This window comes from Typopeltis vanoorti, chromosome 24, assembly GCF_054136105.1.
Source record: "Typopeltis vanoorti isolate ZY-2024b chromosome 24, IOZ_Tvanoo_1.0, whole genome shotgun sequence".
NCBI lineage: Eukaryota > Metazoa > Arthropoda > Arachnida > Uropygi > Thelyphonidae > Typopeltis > Typopeltis vanoorti.
The window spans coordinates 10524571-10542326 of NC_143572.1; the positions used below are offsets into that span (position 1 = coordinate 10524571).

General features: G+C 36.6%; 1 protein-coding gene across 1 annotated transcript; it reads left to right on the forward strand.

The window, feature by feature from the left end:
• Positions 1-7200: 7200 nt before the first annotated feature.
• On the forward strand, positions 7201-17521 carry LOC150092921 (LHFPL tetraspan subfamily member 7 protein-like). The gene is made up of 2 exons (XM_090413884.1): positions 7201-7287; positions 17265-17521. Exons 1-2 carry the CDS (start codon positions 7224-7226, stop codon positions 17504-17506), a joined length of 306 nt encoding a protein of 101 aa, XP_090270010.1. The 5' UTR covers positions 7201-7223; the 3' UTR covers positions 17507-17521.
• The last annotated feature ends 235 nt before the right edge of the window (positions 17522-17756 follow it).

Genomic DNA, 17756 nt, shown 5'->3' on the forward strand with positions numbered 1-17756 from the left:
ATTGATATAATTATATTCAATATGATCACTGATTGCAAGATTAGTAATTGATAGTGAGCTGATAGCAACAAATACTTTACGACAATAAATTTCTTATAAACAAAAACTAAATAACTAATTAGTTTCGTTATATTAATATGTAATAGCTTCGTCAAGGTTACTGATTATCGTAAAAGTCTTAAACACTAAACGTAGTTTGACATGATAATACATATGGTAGTACTGAAATATATGAAGTCTATTTAAAAAAAGGAAAAACACGAGGACGGCGCAGAACATATATTCAAATTTAGGCAATTAATCCATCGACAACTGTGCTGAAGGATGGCCACCGATGAAGCCAATAAAAGTTAGCTATTTTTTTTGAGAATCCGTAACGCAAAAATTTTTTTGCGTTACGGATTCATCTGAGAAGAATCCGTAACGCAATTGGAAAAACGACTGTATGTTGTGCCCCTCAATTGAAAGAGGCCTAAGTTCGATCCTCTTCGTGACATGGAGAATCTTAATTTTTTTTTCTTTTTTTTCTTCTCTCTCTTCAATTGAAGGTGAGTTAGCCGATCTCACATGGAGTTAGCAGGGTTTTTTCCCTCCCCGAAACTCGGGTTTTTCATCACATACAGACAAACCGGCCTTCAGAACACACAAAAAATACTAGTGGCGGTGGTGGTGTCAGCAGATGGCGTTGATGTAGATCAGAAGTCGGCAACCTTTTTACTAAAAAGGGCACCCCGAATGGCGGCTTATGACAAAGGGCACTTTACCTTAATTTTGTTGGAGGGGAAGTTATAGGCTTAAAGTGCATTCAATACGTATTTATTTTAAATGACTTTATTAACTTACCAACTTAAGTAACTTAACTTACAAACTTAAGTATGTATTAAAAAAAAACATCAATGTGATACTTCGCATTGCAGATATTCAGCTAACTTATTATAATCTGGCACGTAACTAGAATTTCTAGTTCTTAGGCAGTGGTCTAAATGAGTATCGTTGAGCCGTGATCGATACTTGGATTTCAAATACTTCATATTTGAAAAAAGAGATGCACGTGAATATGTCAAAAAAATAAGAATATATTTTAAGAGCACATTTCTTAATAAAAATCTTTTTCTTTATGTTATCTATCATGGGTTGTAAAAAATATATAATATAAATATATAAAATTATTAGAAACACATCAAATAAACAACTGATTGTCACTCTAGAAAAGCATTCAGGCTACTAGCCTAGTGCAACAGAAGTGCGTAACCCGTAACTGGTGCTTTACGGTTCACATGCCACTAAAAATTTATAGGTTGTTGAACACTTCAATATCTGGCACAGTGGCGGGCACTTTAAAATTGCTTCACTGGCACTCAAGTGTCCGTGTTGCCAATCCTGGTGTAGATGATGGTAGTGGCAGTTCGGTGTAGTTGGTGGATTGCGGTTAGCCGAGTGGCTATGCGCTTCGCAACCATATGCCTGGGGAAGGAGTGTCCTAGGTTCGATTCCCTTCGACGACATGAGGAGCTTAAGGATCTTCCTCAGCCATAGCTAAGTTAGCCGGTCTTGGGCGTGGACAGTAGGGTTTTTTCCACCAGTTTTTCTGGTTTTTCATCCCGCAAGCAGGCAAACTGGCCCCGTGAACACAGGAAACAGCCATAGGATATAGTACGGCAAGAAAGGCAACAACAACAATCGGCAAAGAATATTTTACCGCAATGGATGGATGGTTTAACAGGCGGAAAAAGAGAGAGAATATTGTGTACAAGCGTATTCATGGTGAAGAAAAAAGCGATGATTTTTTATCGGCTGATGTGTGGATTAAGACCGAGTGGCCAAAAATTATTGCTGAATATTCTCCCGATGATATTTACAATGCAGACGAAACAGGACTCTATTTTCGGGCAATGCCTGAGCATACTTATTTAAAAATGAAAGTACTAAAGGATTTAAATCTTCAAAAGAGCAATTGACAGTTCTTTGTTGTGCTAATATGAAAGGTGAGAAACGAGAGCTTCTAGTGATTGGAAAAAGTAAAAATCCTCTGTGTTTTAAAGGTGTCAAAAGTTTGTCTGTTGACTACTGTTCTAGTGCAAATGTTTGGATGACTAATGACATTTTCAACAATTGGTTAGTGAAGTGGGATCTTAAATTAAAACGAAAAATTGTCTTGTTAGTAGGCAAACCTGCTGCAACTGCACTGTACACAAAATTTATCGTTCAAGAACATCAAGGTAATTTTCTTGCCTTTGAACACTACATCGTTAATTCAACCATGTGACCAAGGTATTATACGAGCTTTTAAAGATTATTATCGCAGGGAAATTCGTGCGAGAATTATAGCTGAACTTGATTACATAAAAGACCAATCTTGATGCAAGTGCAACCAAAAAAGAAATCCTTTCTTGATGCATTGCATTTGGTAGCAATGCCATGGAAGCAAGTCTCAAAGACTATTGAAAACTTTTGAGACAAACTCTGAAAACCGTTCCGTAGAATTTGAATATCTTACAAATGAAATTTTTGATAAAATCCCACACGGCATGTTAAAAGAAGAATTTGAAAAATGGTTGGATATCGATAACAACGTTGAAGTGGTGGCTACAATGACAGTGTCGGAAATATGTCAAACTGCTTCCGATAAGAACTTTAAATTAATGGAAGAAAGTGAATCAGTGGCATAGCTAGGGGGGGTGCGGAGGGGGAAGTCCGCCCCGGGCGGCACTTTGAACCTTTTTGAACTTTTGCAGTTAATTCTAAAATACAATCTCGAGAACTCATTTCCAAATATTGTAATACTACTGCGAATTTTCCTCACAATTGGTGTAAGTGTTGCTAGTTGCGAGAGGAGTTTTTCTAAATAAAATTGATTAAGAATTGCCTACATGACTATGAAACAGACTTCGCCAATGTCATCGACGATTTTGCTAACAGAAAAGCAAGAAAAATAACATTTTAAAATGTTGAAATTAAAGTTTTACTTCAAAAATAAACATAGTGTTTTAATTTATTTTCCTATACGTCGTTTTGACTTTTTGTAGTATTTTTGGTGTGTATTGAGAGGGGCGGCAAACTCAGGGATCGCTCCGGGCGGCAACAGTTCTAGCTACGCCACTGAAGGGAATAATACAAGTATAGAAGAACAAATTTTAGAAGCTCCTCAAATCAATGCCCTGCTCTAATGCAAGAAGCTCTACGAATACTTCGTCGCAGTGTGCAACATAAAGCGACAAACTTCGGAAGGCATTACGAGTATGAGCAATTTCAAAGTGTATATTCAAAGACACGACAAACAACACTAGGTAAGTTTTTAAAACAAATTTTATGTTTTGCTTATTAAAAATTGTTCATAACAATAAACTGAAATAAATGATGCACTTTTTTATATCCTTTGCTTAATGTTATCAGCCGGTTATTGTTATCGAAAAGCGACTGTCCCAAAGTGATCACAATAAGCGGTGTCTACTGTAATAATAATAATAATAATGTATTTTTTTAAAAAAAATTCGCCTTTTAGAGTTTTGTAGTATCGTATCCCTGTCAGCAAACCGTTTTTGATGTGTTTCATAAGTTCAAGTCACTTCGACAGAAACACCACATTTCATGGGACCTCGCACACAGTGTTAATTTTATGAATTGGGAGCAATTAAATTGTTCCTTTTATAATTTCTATCGTATTGTCGACATATAAAGGAGAGCAAATTTCTCGTATTAAATTTTAAAAAAAAATCGAAAACTAGAAATAGGTTATCAGGAGATCATCTTCTCTGTTTATTCAAAAATGGATCTGAAGAACAAAAACAGAAACTAAGAAACGTTTTTACTTAGTCTGAGAAGGGTTGAAACTATTACGTCATCCCTCATCACGCATGTGCAGTATATAAAACTTTGGAAATGACCCTTGCACTTTTAGTACAATCAATGGTGTCAGGGGGAAATTGAATATTGTGCACACTTTAGACCACAAGTATTCCACCGAAATCTCGAAAACATTAATTTTCAGTATACTTCTTCGAAATATTTCAAGAATCTTTTTAAAGGGAAATTATAATGACGAAGGAGATACGATCTTTCTTATGATTTATCATTTGACAGAGTCACAAGATGTATTTTTGTATTATCATTTCGTTCGTGTAAAGTGCACAATTTAAATCGCAGCATGCTCCCAGAAACAAGAGACACAACTATTTGTTTTTCTTGTTTGGAAGTGTATTGCGGCACTGTCCGTCGCGCAGTTCCACTGTTGTTAATATGCAGTTTGTGGCAGTAGTAGAGTGTTCGTAGTGCTTATCGTGTTTACTCTGTCTCTTTAAATATTTGAACATTACAATTAAATCCTTTAATTGTAATGTCCAAAAATTGTAATTCTATTCCTTTAATTACAATTAAAGGAATGGATGTTATTTTTAAGTAATTTTGAATTATACTAAACTGTATAATTTTATCGATAATAAACAATATTTTTTATGTTTAATTTTTTTTAAATTTTTACCATAATTTTGATATTTTATCCAAACACGTATACACTGTACTTAGTGTGTATGTATATTTCGAAAGCTGCAGCAACCCCCCCCCCCCCCCCGACACACACACACACAATTTCAAGCCACGAGCCGCCACTGGTAATAGAATTAAAATATCTAAGACGCATTCGATTCAAATTGTTATTTTATTTTTTCGCCTGTGAAAATCAAAACCCACAGGCGGGCCGCACGAAATCGCACCGCGGGCAGTGCTTTGGACAGCACTGCCGTAGGCTATGATATCCATGCTATGGAACTGTTCCTACCAATGATCATCGCATGAAATGAGTTCCAGTTTTACTTAATGACAATGATTCGCAAAGAAATGCAATAAATACAGTTAATTAATATTTAACTGTATTTATTAATGATTTATATTTAAGGGAATCTAGTGATATAATAGTTCCTAAAATCCGCATGTTTTGTGATGTATTTTAGAAGTGCACTTCACACCGTACTCGTAGGGAGCCCACTATTCATAACACAACACAACAGAACATAAAAATGAAACGAATTCCACTGTGGCACAGAAGTTTGTGAAGTCTTCGGGTGGTAGAAGAATTTCATTGCCCGGAATGATAACTCTATTCTGATTACTGGAGTAATTTGCAAAAAAATACCATGTTTGGTGTTTCTAGCTTAGAGGAACTGGATTCATTAACTTAGCCCTACCATGGCTAATGAGAGACAGGTTTATAACCTTTTTTGTGGGCGAGATTCACAAACGTGTATGGTTAGACTAAATAGCTTCATTTGTTATACTAAAAGTGAATTTTCTTTCTCTTAAAGGAGATGGGGTGAGTCTCCGTAGCTCAGTCGGTATAGGCGAAGCCCTTTGGTCGGAAAGACCTGGGTTCGATTCCCATCAATGACGTGAGGAACCTTTATCTGGTCTCTTTCGACTAAAGGTGAGTTAGCCGGTCTCATACGGAGGTAAAGGGGTTCCCCCTCGGAAACTCGGGTTTTTCGTACCTCAGAACAGGCAAACCGGTGTCTCGTGAAAACACACGGATTTACGGTTGTGAATATTTGCGACAATATGGGGAAAAGATAGGGTTCTCACCACATGTTGTTACACCCGTAGTTAACCATGCATCACATCATGGTAGTCAGCCTCCTAGAGAGGAGGCTGACTACCATGAACAGAAGAAAATGAAGACAAATGTGGGAAATCTATAACCAAAAATAGTTACAAAAGTGGCTTAGAAGAAGAAGAAAAAACTTCTTTCTTTTTTTTTTGCTCTTGAAATGAAATAATAAATTTCTCTAAGAAACTGAAGTGTACAAGATATCCTAGTGAGCGAGGCCTGTGGTTTGTAATGTCTTGCAGATTAGGTTCTCATATAATTTAACAGAGACGTGTAGTACATTTATAATGCTATATTAAAAGAAGGAAATCCCGTGCTTTGTTCTGTTTCAGTCCCTTAATGTCAAAGATATTCCCACACTTTAATACCTTTCCAAGTCTTGACATTCCCCAGATAAACAGCATCACTTTCGTGTGTGTTACACTTGATGGCCATCATTTGCTATTTTGGTTTCTGAGGTTTCCGACAGCTACGAAGTAGCCCGTCAGTCTGACGAATCTTGTATTCACGATTCCCCCCCCCCACACACACTTGTAAAGTGTAAGGCGTGTGCCAGCAATGAGCGTGCACACGCTATTCACGTTAGCACTGGTAGACGCTATAGCACGTTTTAGGTGGCTGTCAGTTCCAGCGGTCCACGTGGTCTGGTGTTCTCCAAATCCCCTGCACAAAGGATTGGACAACAATAGCACACGTGACCCAACATAGCAGCACCTCCGCTTCAACATCCTTATAATGGATTTATTTCTTGCCCTGCGTGCAGTCCCCGGGCGAGAGCTACAAGACCAAAGTGTGCGGAAAAGTATTGGTGTCCGCTTTGGTGAGCGTGATAGGCCTCGGATGCTCGAAGTTAATAGAGCGGATATCCATGAATGTATTTTCACGGGGAAATGAACAGTTCGTGTTCCCAGTTTAACGCTACGTTGTTCGCTACCTGTTGTTTGTGTGTACGGTGGGGCGCCGGTTGATAACGGTCAGTGAAGAGAGCATTTCGGCAGATGGCATCAACCCGACCGTAAATACGGATGAGACATTTTTTTATTATTCTTTAATTAGATTCAACCATGAAAACATTTACATGAGGTTTAAAAAAATTCATAGTAGAGATGTGTTTCCCCAGCCACGTGACATTTTCATTCTTCAAACTCCAAACTGACTTTGTACTTGTTAAAGAGGGCACAACCGTCCGATATCTGTGATCGTCACGTGACATCAATAACCATTCTGTGAAATGAGTCACATCAAACTTGACGTACTCCCAACACGAATTGTGTCTTCACACGTATCGTGGCCGGTGGCTATAGTGTGGATAGTTTTGTCATTCATATCAGCCGTTGCTTCTCTGATAGGTTTCATTCAATCAGAATGGTTTGTCCGAGAAGAAAATGTTGATACTAGTCTCCAGAGGGCACTACAGTACGATAGAAACTCTGTCATTTATACTCTTGGTATGTTTTCAGTGTGCTATCGAGATGTTGATCCTGAACACTTTTTTTGTCACACTTTTGGAGCGAATGACAACTTCGCGTACTTTCCGTCAGTTCCGTGGCAGATCACGTGTATTATGTACGGTAGCGGTTGCGTGTTGTTAGCGTGCGGAGCAATGCTGGGGTTCTTCAGCCTAGCGATGTTTGAGAAGAGCTACAGGAAGACAGCGTCTCTTTTAGTAAGCAACATCCAGGTGGCAGCAGGTGAGTGTTATGTTGTTTGTTACGGGGAGACTTGGGAATGTAACTTTTGATCAGGGGCGAATGCTGGTCTTGAAATTCACGCTTGCTCTTTTTATCATTTGGGGAGTGAGAGGTGTGATTAAAGTCTAATTAGAGGAATAATGAATTACTGACCATTTAAACTATATATTTAGAAATTTGTGTACATTTAATCATAAAAAAACAACATCTATTTTACAAATGATATTCTATCTTTTTCAATTTAGCTACTTGAATACAAATTCTACCCTGCGGTTCTTCTTTATGAACTGGTCAATAACATCGTCATAAAAAAGTTTGTTGTAACTTAATTTTCCCAAGCAATACCCACACTTGTAAAGGCTGGCTGAAGCTCACTGGCCAGAGCTACTTTGACTGCGTATGGCCTTGTGTTTAAGACGACTTGAAGGGAGCGGAAATGGCTATGCGCGAGCATGAAATCACAGTGCTGCAACGAGGACCTGGAAGCTCGTACAACCGAGCAAGCCAAGGTAGCTTTGACTAGACGAGCAAGCATGGGCCTTCGATACACAACGCAAAGCTCAATTATTGCCGCACAAGCTTAAGACATCTTCTGTCTACAAAAATAGAAGCCTAAATGGAATGCTTATAAATGCATGCATTTATTAACAAATAAATATTGCTTCTTTCTCAAGTAATATGCTTGCGCAGCAAGCATGGAAAATTCACCTGCTTTTGATAAGTCAATATTAGCACTAATTTTGCAAAGCGTTGATCTAAAAAAATAAATGGCTAGACAGGATGTGCTTTACTGTTGGATTTCTATAAGGCACGTGAGTGCAGTGCATTTTTTGATATTTCGAGAACTTCTGCAAGCCCCCCCCTCCCCACCTCCGATTCAAAAGAACTGAAAAGTCCTGTATGCTTCTTTCTCTTTCCTCCACTCTCTCTTTATACGTTTCATAAATTAGATGAAATTGATACATTTACTATCCAATAAACTGAAATCAAATCTTGATATTCGTCTGACTACTCGCGGATTGATCCACGGTAATAAACGTGTAGAAGACAAGCAAAATTTGTAGTTAATACATGCTGTTCAACAAAATTTGGTCATAACAAGTATCCTGTTTGGTCATAACAAACAGGATGCTTGTTATGACCAAAATATACTTATACAATGCTGTAATTATCAACTGCTTAGTATACCCATTATTATTATCATCGTATAATATCTAAAATTGCCTTTAAAGCAGACAGCGTCATTCTATCACTTCATTCTAACTCTTCTCCCACTTTATTTCATTCTCATACATTGTCAGCTTTACATCTGAACATTATTCCAAAAGATCCAGTCTCAATAGTAAATCTTCTGATATAAGAAGTAAAAAGCAGTTAAGGTATACAAGAAAGGCGTATATAAACATTTTTAAAATTTTAGAATTAAATTAACAGACATCGTTTCAAGTACTAAAGCTGACCATTTGAAATGAAAATGTATTCATCTCGATAAGTTTTAGTTTCAAACTGCGAGAATTTTTGCGCAGCAAACTCAATTCCCCTCACCAGAAATTTGGGTTGTTTTATTCCCACCAAAAGAAAAAGCAGTCAGAGAACAGACTTGCAGTTTAAAGACAAACTTCATCCGCAAGTTATCTAAGCGAGGAGAATGGAGCGGTCTCCCGAGATTAGTTTCAGTACCCCATGGAGGCACAGTATAACGATAATTAATTGGAATAATTATTTTTAAATAATTAAATGGAAGGCATTATTAATTACGCAAGAAATACCGTGGATTTATTCAATATATGAGGAATAAAAAACATCTCACTTAACTAACTTTTTGGTAGATATGCAATGACTGAAGTTCTTTTCGTGATATTTTCACTGGAAACGGCTCCTTATTCGGCCGAATATGGAGCCAATCTTTGACGCACTTTGGAGAATTTCACAGAAAATGCCCATATTCTGTAGCCACCAGTCTCCAAATGACTTCGATATTACATTGTCAGCTCTGCTAAACTGCATTTCTTCAACTCGAATACCTTCTCACTGATGACTTTCTATCGAATAAAATGTTTCATGATGCACTCTGATTGGCTTTGACAAGTTTGTCTAAATAACTCGGCGATCATCATCACTTAATTGCTAACATGAAAGATAGTCACAGACATAAGTGAAATATTTTTGTATATTTTCGTAAGAAGGTTGCTCTTTTTTTTCGTATTAAAAAAAAAACGGGTAAAAAAATAGTAAGCATTTTAGTTCAATGCATCGTGTCTCCACAGTGAGAATGATTACGTGCGTCTGCTCTCAATCGGGGTTTCTCATGATGATAACAGTATGAAATTCGCTTCTCCTAATCTGAAGATTGCACATTCTCTATCCAGTTTGCCTAGATTTTTATTCTGCAGAATAAAAATCCCAATCTAGGGAGAGGGAAAATCTCTTCCACTTTCATATGAGATTGGCTAACTCACCTTCAGCTGAAGTCTTATAAAGATTCGACGGGATTCGAACCTAGCAAGCGAACGATACCATGGAGTCTTCACAACCGAACTACAGGGGCTCTGACAGTGCGGCGTTTCAAACGTATGAGCGTGCTAGATGAACTGTTCTTCTCTCCTCCCACTCGACTGCAAATGCAGCGTGACACAGAACAGAATCACCTTTGGAGATGCATTTCGTAAAATACGTCGATCCTATTAGATTCGTGCTTCCTTAAGTTTCGCATTTATTAGTAATACTCCTCGGATTTGATTTAAAGAGGTTTTATTAAAGTCGTCTCGATTTTGGTTTAAATAGGAGTAATATGTTTCGAAATCAGTAACTTTTGGAATGCACAGAATTTAATTAAATTTAGATCCTTAAGATCGGTTAAATTCTCAATGTCATTTCACCTTTACTTTCAATCGGATTGATTTTAGTTCATCAAATTTTTGCAAAACGATTCGACACGATAATTAAATAAGCCCTCTAACTTCTACGGTTCTTAACGGGCCCATTACCTTTCAAGGTATTCTTAGATTTCGCAACTACGATAAGATGATTAGCCCTATGTCTAAAAGTATACTTTGCATCCGTTCTCCTTGCCCGTTAGCGGGATGAAAAACTCGATTTTCAGGGAGAGGGGAACCCTGCTATCTCCGTATGAAACCAACTAACTCACTTTCATTTGAAAATCCTTGATAAGGTTCTTCGTATCCTAGGATTCGAACGCAGGTCTTGCTAACCAAGGTCATCATCGAAACCGACTGAGGTACAAAGATCACTATGGCTCGGCTACGGAACTATCCAACACAAGTCCAAAAATGCTCGGCTGTGGAAAACGAATAACGCCTAGAATACCTTTGCGAAAGTATGATTATCTCCGATCATTTAAAGTTAAAATACTAATTTTATTGTCGACATGAGCACTGGTTCCCAAAGGTTCCCACATTAGAACATATCTAATGCTACCCTCACTTCATCAAGGCGCATTAAGTTTATTGTAGTTAGTAATAAAAATAATGAAGCCAAATGGGAGACATACGACAAAATGTAATCCATAAACGTTTTCTTTAAAAACAAAAAAGGGTTCTTAACCTTTTTAGGTTTTATTTTACTCCAAAGTCAAATATCGTAAAGTACAATTACTTCTTATTAACAAGAAGTAATTGTACTTTAAGCAGCTGCTCTTTTTATTATTATATTCCATGCTTGAGTGTTTAGGTACCAACCACGGTAAGTATGAGGTTCTTAAAAGCATTCCGTATCTGAAACTCGAGAAGTCTTTAACAAAGCGCCTCATCGGTGTTTAGTGTCTCAACCCCTGCAAACAAGTAAAGTTGTTCAGTCCACTTACGTCTGGCAAGGCCCTTTCAATATGTTCATTCCAGTAAATGTTTAAGAAGCGTCGTTAATGTTTAAAGATGATAAAGATTTATGAAATTATTATTATATACACTAATGAGCTGACGGTAGTACTCACCAGTTGTTCAGCTTGTTTTTTTTTTTAAAGTCAACAATCAAATAAAAAATATAGGCGTTCATTTTTTAAAAAACAGAGATCATCCAGTTCCTAAATTTTAAAAATTAAGAGAGATTCTATCTTACCTCTTACCTTGATGGGCCTGTGTTTCATTCAGGATTTCTCCATGAGTGCAGGTCACAAAGATTCCTGCAACGATCTCTCTCTCTCTTCCATGTTGTACCCATAGATTTCATAGTGGATCTCCCCCTCTGTTAGGTGGTCTTCCTGGTTTTCTCTTTATTCTTGGTTGCCAACTGAGTATTCTGTATGTCCATCTGTTATCCTTGAGTCTGGCTATGTGACCTGCCCATCTCATCTTGCTTTCATATACTGCAGTTACCACATCTTTTATGCCTGATCTCTTTCTTAGTTCCGTGTTTCTAACATGTTCCATTCTGCTGATGTTACAAATCCTGCGTTCTATTGCACGCTGAGTTATTCTGTAAGTCTCTTCTTCTTTTCTTGTCGTGTTCTATGTTTCTGATCTGTATGTGAGTGATGGGAGAATGTCACTATTAAATAGTTTTGCCTTCGCAGAGATGTCAAGATTTGGATCAGTAAGTGTTTCTTTTAGTCTGTTGAATGATAGCCATGCAGCTTTCTTTCTTTTTGCTAGTTCTTCAGATAAATCGCTATTCATTTTTATTGTTCGTCCTAAGTAATTGTAGGAGCCAACTTGTTCTATATGTTATTAATACATAGGTGACTGTCACTTGCGTAGATGTTTTTAATCCATTTTGTTTTGTTTTTGTTTTCTAGATTCATTTCTAAGCCTATCTTACTGCTGTTTGTGCATATTTTTTCACCCATTTTTTCCTAGGTCTTTTTGCGTTGTGGGATATCAGTACTAGATCATCGGTTAACATAAGGACTTGTAGTTTTTCACCATCTACACCACCATCATTAAGAGATTCTCTCTTAATTCTCTAAATAAATTCTCAAATAATTCTTTCTTTGTTTTAAGCATCCAGCTTGTTATCCCTCCGCTGCATCACTTCCTAAGGACAGCCGTGTTATGCATGTGGGTGATTTTTTTACATATTTGCTGAGGGTGGGGAACCTTCCAACTCGAAATGAGACCGACTAACTCATCTTCAGTTTCTTCGCGTTCTAGACTGGATTCGAACCCAGTTCTTTCCAACCAAAACACCTTATGTCAAATGAAAGATGATTTGCTTAGTTTAAGGCAGTAATCCTGAAGTTTTAATTCTTTCTCACATACGTGTTATGTGTTCAAAGTCTTTCGTCAAGGGGATTAATAAATACATTATCGAAACTTATAAGGCAATGAAATATCTCGTGAAATACATCTTATGTTAAAAAAAAGCAGTAATCTCCTACTTGCTTTTTTCCGAAAATGAACGCACAAATTATGGCAAATCGGTTGAACGATGTAATTTCTAGTGGTATTTGCAGCACTGTATTTTCTTTTCCCTCCATTACAACCGTGTCCTTCGTGTTGGACAGCATCTGGTTGTGCCAGGGAATTCCCAGCAACATAAGAAACACTGTATTCCTTATGTTCGAAAACGGTTAGGCTGAATGTTTCATAGGATCTTACTCGTAATGTTAGAAACAACTACGTGGCATCTGAAGATGTGATCTCTTAGCCCCCCCCCCCCCCCTGCATTTTTCTTATTTATTTTTATTTTATTCTATTTTATTTTGTCCGAGGGCAAAAATTCTCATGGGTGCATAAACAACATAACAGTTTCAAATTTCGTCAAAATCGGTTGAAGGTGACTTAAAGGAATGTAAATAAAGAAGGAAAAAAAAAGACAAGAAAAAAAATTTTTAAAAAAAATTGAACTTCATCCTTCAAATTTGAAGACTGTGTTCTGATGTATCTTTCGGATAAAATTCAACTTTGAACTGGAGTTAAGCAGATCGAATTAAGTTTAAACTTTGAACTGGAGTTAAGCAGATCGAATTAAGTTTAAACTTTGAACTGGAGTTAAGCAGATCGAATTAAGTTTAAACTTTGAACTGGAGTTAAGCAGATCGAATTTTGGTCCTGATGATTCTTGTAATAAAAGAATTAGTGACGCACTGCTGTAACTTGATTCCTAAAAATGAAAAGCAATCAGGATAGAGTATGATATTCGCAACTGACGAATACAGTGAACGTTTCTAACCATTCGGTTTACCTCCATCCCCCGAATGCAAGCATGATTTCAGAACTCCTGTGAAAACTTAACCAAATCATAGTAAACGAAAGATTAGTGACAGCTGCCCCATTCTACTCTCGGAAGTAAGAATTCTGTAGAAATCGTGTTCGAGCATAATAAGATACATCTGTTGGTCATGTTGGATAATATGGATAGCAATTACGCTCCCCAATCGATACACGGTGGGTTCGAATCCCACTGCATGTAGGTAGATGAATTTCATCGACTAGTTCCAGAGTGCTTCACTTCTTATTGGAGGTCCAAAGGCTTTAAAAACATTCCACGTTCGGTCTCTAAAAGAGAATTTCCCGATTATATAACCCCTTAACTCAGCCACGGAAGCTTTTCTTATGTGAATATTTCAAGAATTTGCATACGAAAAAAAAAAAAAAAAAAAATAGCCTGCAAATTTTAATGTCAATAATTAAATTACCGCAGTTAGTAATAGCAGTGATAATTGGAACGGAAGGAGGAATGATGAAACACTACTTTTATAATGGGTAGAATGCAGCTTAAATAAATATTTTAAAAATAATTTTATAGTTTAAAATAATAATAAAAATAGCTTGATTATGCAGTTTCATATTATTGTTTCTTATTTTTTCAAAATTGCTTCTTACTTAACGTATGCGATATTTTATAGTTTTTTCCCTCGTATAGGGATTTTTTTTTTTTTCTGGGTGAGACTTTTTAATTTTATGCAACTTTATTTAAATTTAAATTTTTCCTGCTCTGGATAAGTATTCCAAATAGGGACAAGGGGGAAAATATTGCATAATCATTTAGAGGAATGATTATGCAATAATGAAATGTTGCACCCATTTAATTTTTTAAGAGATCTTTTAAAAACAACACCCTGACACATTTTAACAACAAAACAACAACAACAAAAATTACTGTGCGTGTATATATTTGTATAAATTGTTAATTTCCTGGCGCTGCAGGCGAGTTTTCCGACTTCGCTTCTATCCATCACTGTTTTTTTTTTAATTTTATTTTTTATGTTTACGTTCGTGTAATTCTAAACGAAACTATCCCTTGTATCCTTAGTTGTTCTACACTGTAGAATATTCTCTACATTGTAGAGACTATATTCTGTCTCATAATCACGTGTGTGTTCCTCCGGTTTCTCTGCTCTATGGGAGAGGCTGAACCTTACCACCTTTTGAATGAGACTGACTCGCTTCTAACTATTGATTAAATGCAATGCATTATGTCCGTAAGGTTATTTTAACTAAAGTTTAGGGCGTATAAAAAAATACGTCCTAATCTTTCTTCAGGAGTACATACGGTATTTTACGTCAAAGCAAGTAAGTCTGTGAGTACATTATTGTGAAAAATTCCTGGCTAGTTAACATGTTTAACTGGTTAAAAAAATCGAATGGAAAATTCTGCTATCTCTGTATGAACCCGGCTAAATTATCTCCAATTAAAATTCTTGATTCATGTTCTTCACGCCCAAAAGGATTTCCAACTTAAGTTCTATCCAAATAAAGGTTCGAACTGCTCTATGAAGATAGTTGGGACATTTAGCTGCCTTCGTAGAACAGTCGGAATTGGGCAGTATTCGTGAGTTTACCACGAATACTGGTGATCTAGAACGGTAAGCTCTGGATCACTAGATGTCATACTTATAAATGCATGGACTGCAAAGTGAATGTTTTCTTTCACTTGAAACAGCAGAGCCAAATTAACATACAAACTAGTGATTAATTAATGACTGCCACTCAGTTTCCTATCTTAAATGATAGGTGTGGTGTCGTTCTATGGTGATATATCGCAGCAACTTGAAGGACCTAAAAAAAGTTATTCCCATAGAAAATTACCGTTAGAAGTATTGATATATAAAATTTACATGGACTTACGCAAACAGCAAGGGCGTAGCGAATTGGAAGAACGACGGTACGTTGTGTCCTTCGATTGGAAAAGGCTAAGTTCGATTCTCGTCGCGACGAGAGGAATCGTTGTATGGGTTTTTCAATTGAAGTGAGTTAGGTTATTCTCGCAGGATTTTTTCTCTTCGGGAACCTCTGCATTTTCATCCCGCATACAGAAAAATCTGCCTTTAGGTCACACGCAATTTATAGACAAAAAATACAGTTGTTGTTGGTGGTGGTGAGGAGCAGTAGATGGCTTTGGTGTAAATGATGGAGATGGGAAGTTGTAGAGTAGGTGCCCTCCCTCGATGAATCTTTTGGGAGGGCACTCCCAAAAGATTCATAATAATAATAATAATAATTTCCAAAATAATAATAATAATATCTTTTCTCCATAAGTAATGAAAACCGAAATAAATAATTAATTTTTAATTTCAAAAGAAAATGTTGATTTTTATTGTTAATACAAATTTTTAAAATTTAGAAATAAATTTTATGTATTTCAGATTAGAATTATATTAATAAAATAATATCAAAAACCTAATGGGTATTGTTTAATCAAATATTTTTCAATCATTCCCGTATTCTTCATTCTTTCTACATGATTTTTTTTCATTCTTCTTTCCGTTTTTGGATCCTATGAAGTGGTTAGCCTATTCGCTCTCCACCCAAAAGGCTGCGGAGTGTCATATAATAATAATAATATTTTTTTTTTTTACTTTAAAATATTATAAGTACTTGAACATCGAAAAATTATTTACATTGTCATATGGTTTTAAACTCACAAATTAATAAACATTTGTTCATTAAGTACGCACACAGGCTAATGCAACCAGCGTGGGTAATCGGTTCCTAATAATTTTGCTACCTCGCATTTTTCTAATGCACATGATGCTCTGTCCAAAAAAATTAATGGCTTAGTTCATTAGAGACTGCCTAAACACTATGGGTATGACATACATCCCTGTTTATAAAGATGATACTCAGTTCTCCAATGAACCAGGAAAAAAAACAAAAGACTATCGAAAGTTGGCAGAAATTGTGATGACTGACGTATGCACGTGCGAGAAAGCCACCGTACGTAAACAACCCCGTTATTATGACATCCAGATGGGACTCCGCTTTTGGGAGTTCAAGGGGGTAGACCGCATAGGACTGCGAAATATAATCGCTTAGTCCAAATCGCCGTAAACTTCGAACCCAGGGTTTTCTAAACGTCAGTTATTCTCACGTAATTTGACAGCAAACTGACACATTTATGAACTACGGGTCTGTTTGTAAAAATGGTGGCTGGAAGGGGGAAAAACTTAGGAAACTTAAAAACAAAAACTCTCGGACTTCCGTTATATTATTTTGAGATTATAAAATATTTTCTTTATGGTTATGAAATATTCACGATCTTATCTTGAAAAAATAAAAAAAAATGACGTCTGAGTTTTAACGTTACGCCTAAAGTTCTTCATTTGCATCCTTGGCACACAGACGTGGTCAACGGATGCAGTTTGGAAAAGAAAATCGGAAGAAAAATGTGTAAGTAATAAGTTTATGGTAATTAGGTGGCAGAGCACGTGTTTGTGCGCGTCTTCATATAATTAAACACGGCACGATGCACGCTACGGTACCGTATTTGCGGTAGCAGACAGACGGGAAGAAAATTTAAAACAAAAAAGAAAGAAAACTAAAAAATATGTTGAAGACCGTTGGCAACCATTCACGAAGCGTAGGGAACCGACTAGGAAGAAATTGTTATAAAGCCTTATTAAGACAGGTAGTTTAAACAGTTTCTATTTTAATTTGAAGACGGATGAAGTGTCTGTTATTTGCTAGAAAAAAGTAGCGAGAAATACGGTAGCATTCCCAAACAGTACCAAGCAGCAAAAATAATACTTTGTTAAGTATACCTACAACTATTGTTATTCATTTATTTTCTTTTCCTTTTAGCTGTTGTCCAAACGGTGGCGCTGCTGCTGTATCCTTTGGTTCTAGGGACTTATTTCGGACGCCTCCATTGCGGTCCAGAAGCTAGGATCTACTTTTCGGCAGAATGTCGATTTGGATGGTCTTACATGATGGCGATTATAGGAACAGTGCTTGCCTATTATTGTCCTCTAGTTGCATACTTCATCACATATAATATGTACGGTGAGTATTTTGTGAAAAACACGCAGCAGTTTCCTGTGTAATGATGCGATTGATGAACCAGTTCCGTTTCAAAGACATCGTGCTGTCTGGTAATTTGCATAGAATATGACTTCACTGTGTGCCCGGTGATGATTAATGGATATTTTTTGTGTTGGTTAAATGATAAACATTTCTTAATGATTCAGACTCTTTCGCTCGATTGCACGACAAGTTTTTATTTTATTTTATTTTTATTGATATGACTTCAATACCTCGAAACTCTCTTAGGAAGTCAATTTTCCCCCTTTTGCA

What these genes read in the sequence shown, in the direction of transcription:
- LOC150092921 (XM_090413884.1), top strand. Translation starts at nt 7,224, where the DNA reads ATGTTTGAGAAGAGCTACAGGAAGACAGCGTCTCTTTTAGTAAGCAAC. An exon ending in CAACATCCAGGTGGCAGCAG is followed by an intron (nt 7,288 to 17,264) that starts GTGAGTGTTATG and finishes TTTTCCTTTTAG; the next exon opens with CTGTTGTCCAAACGGTGGCG.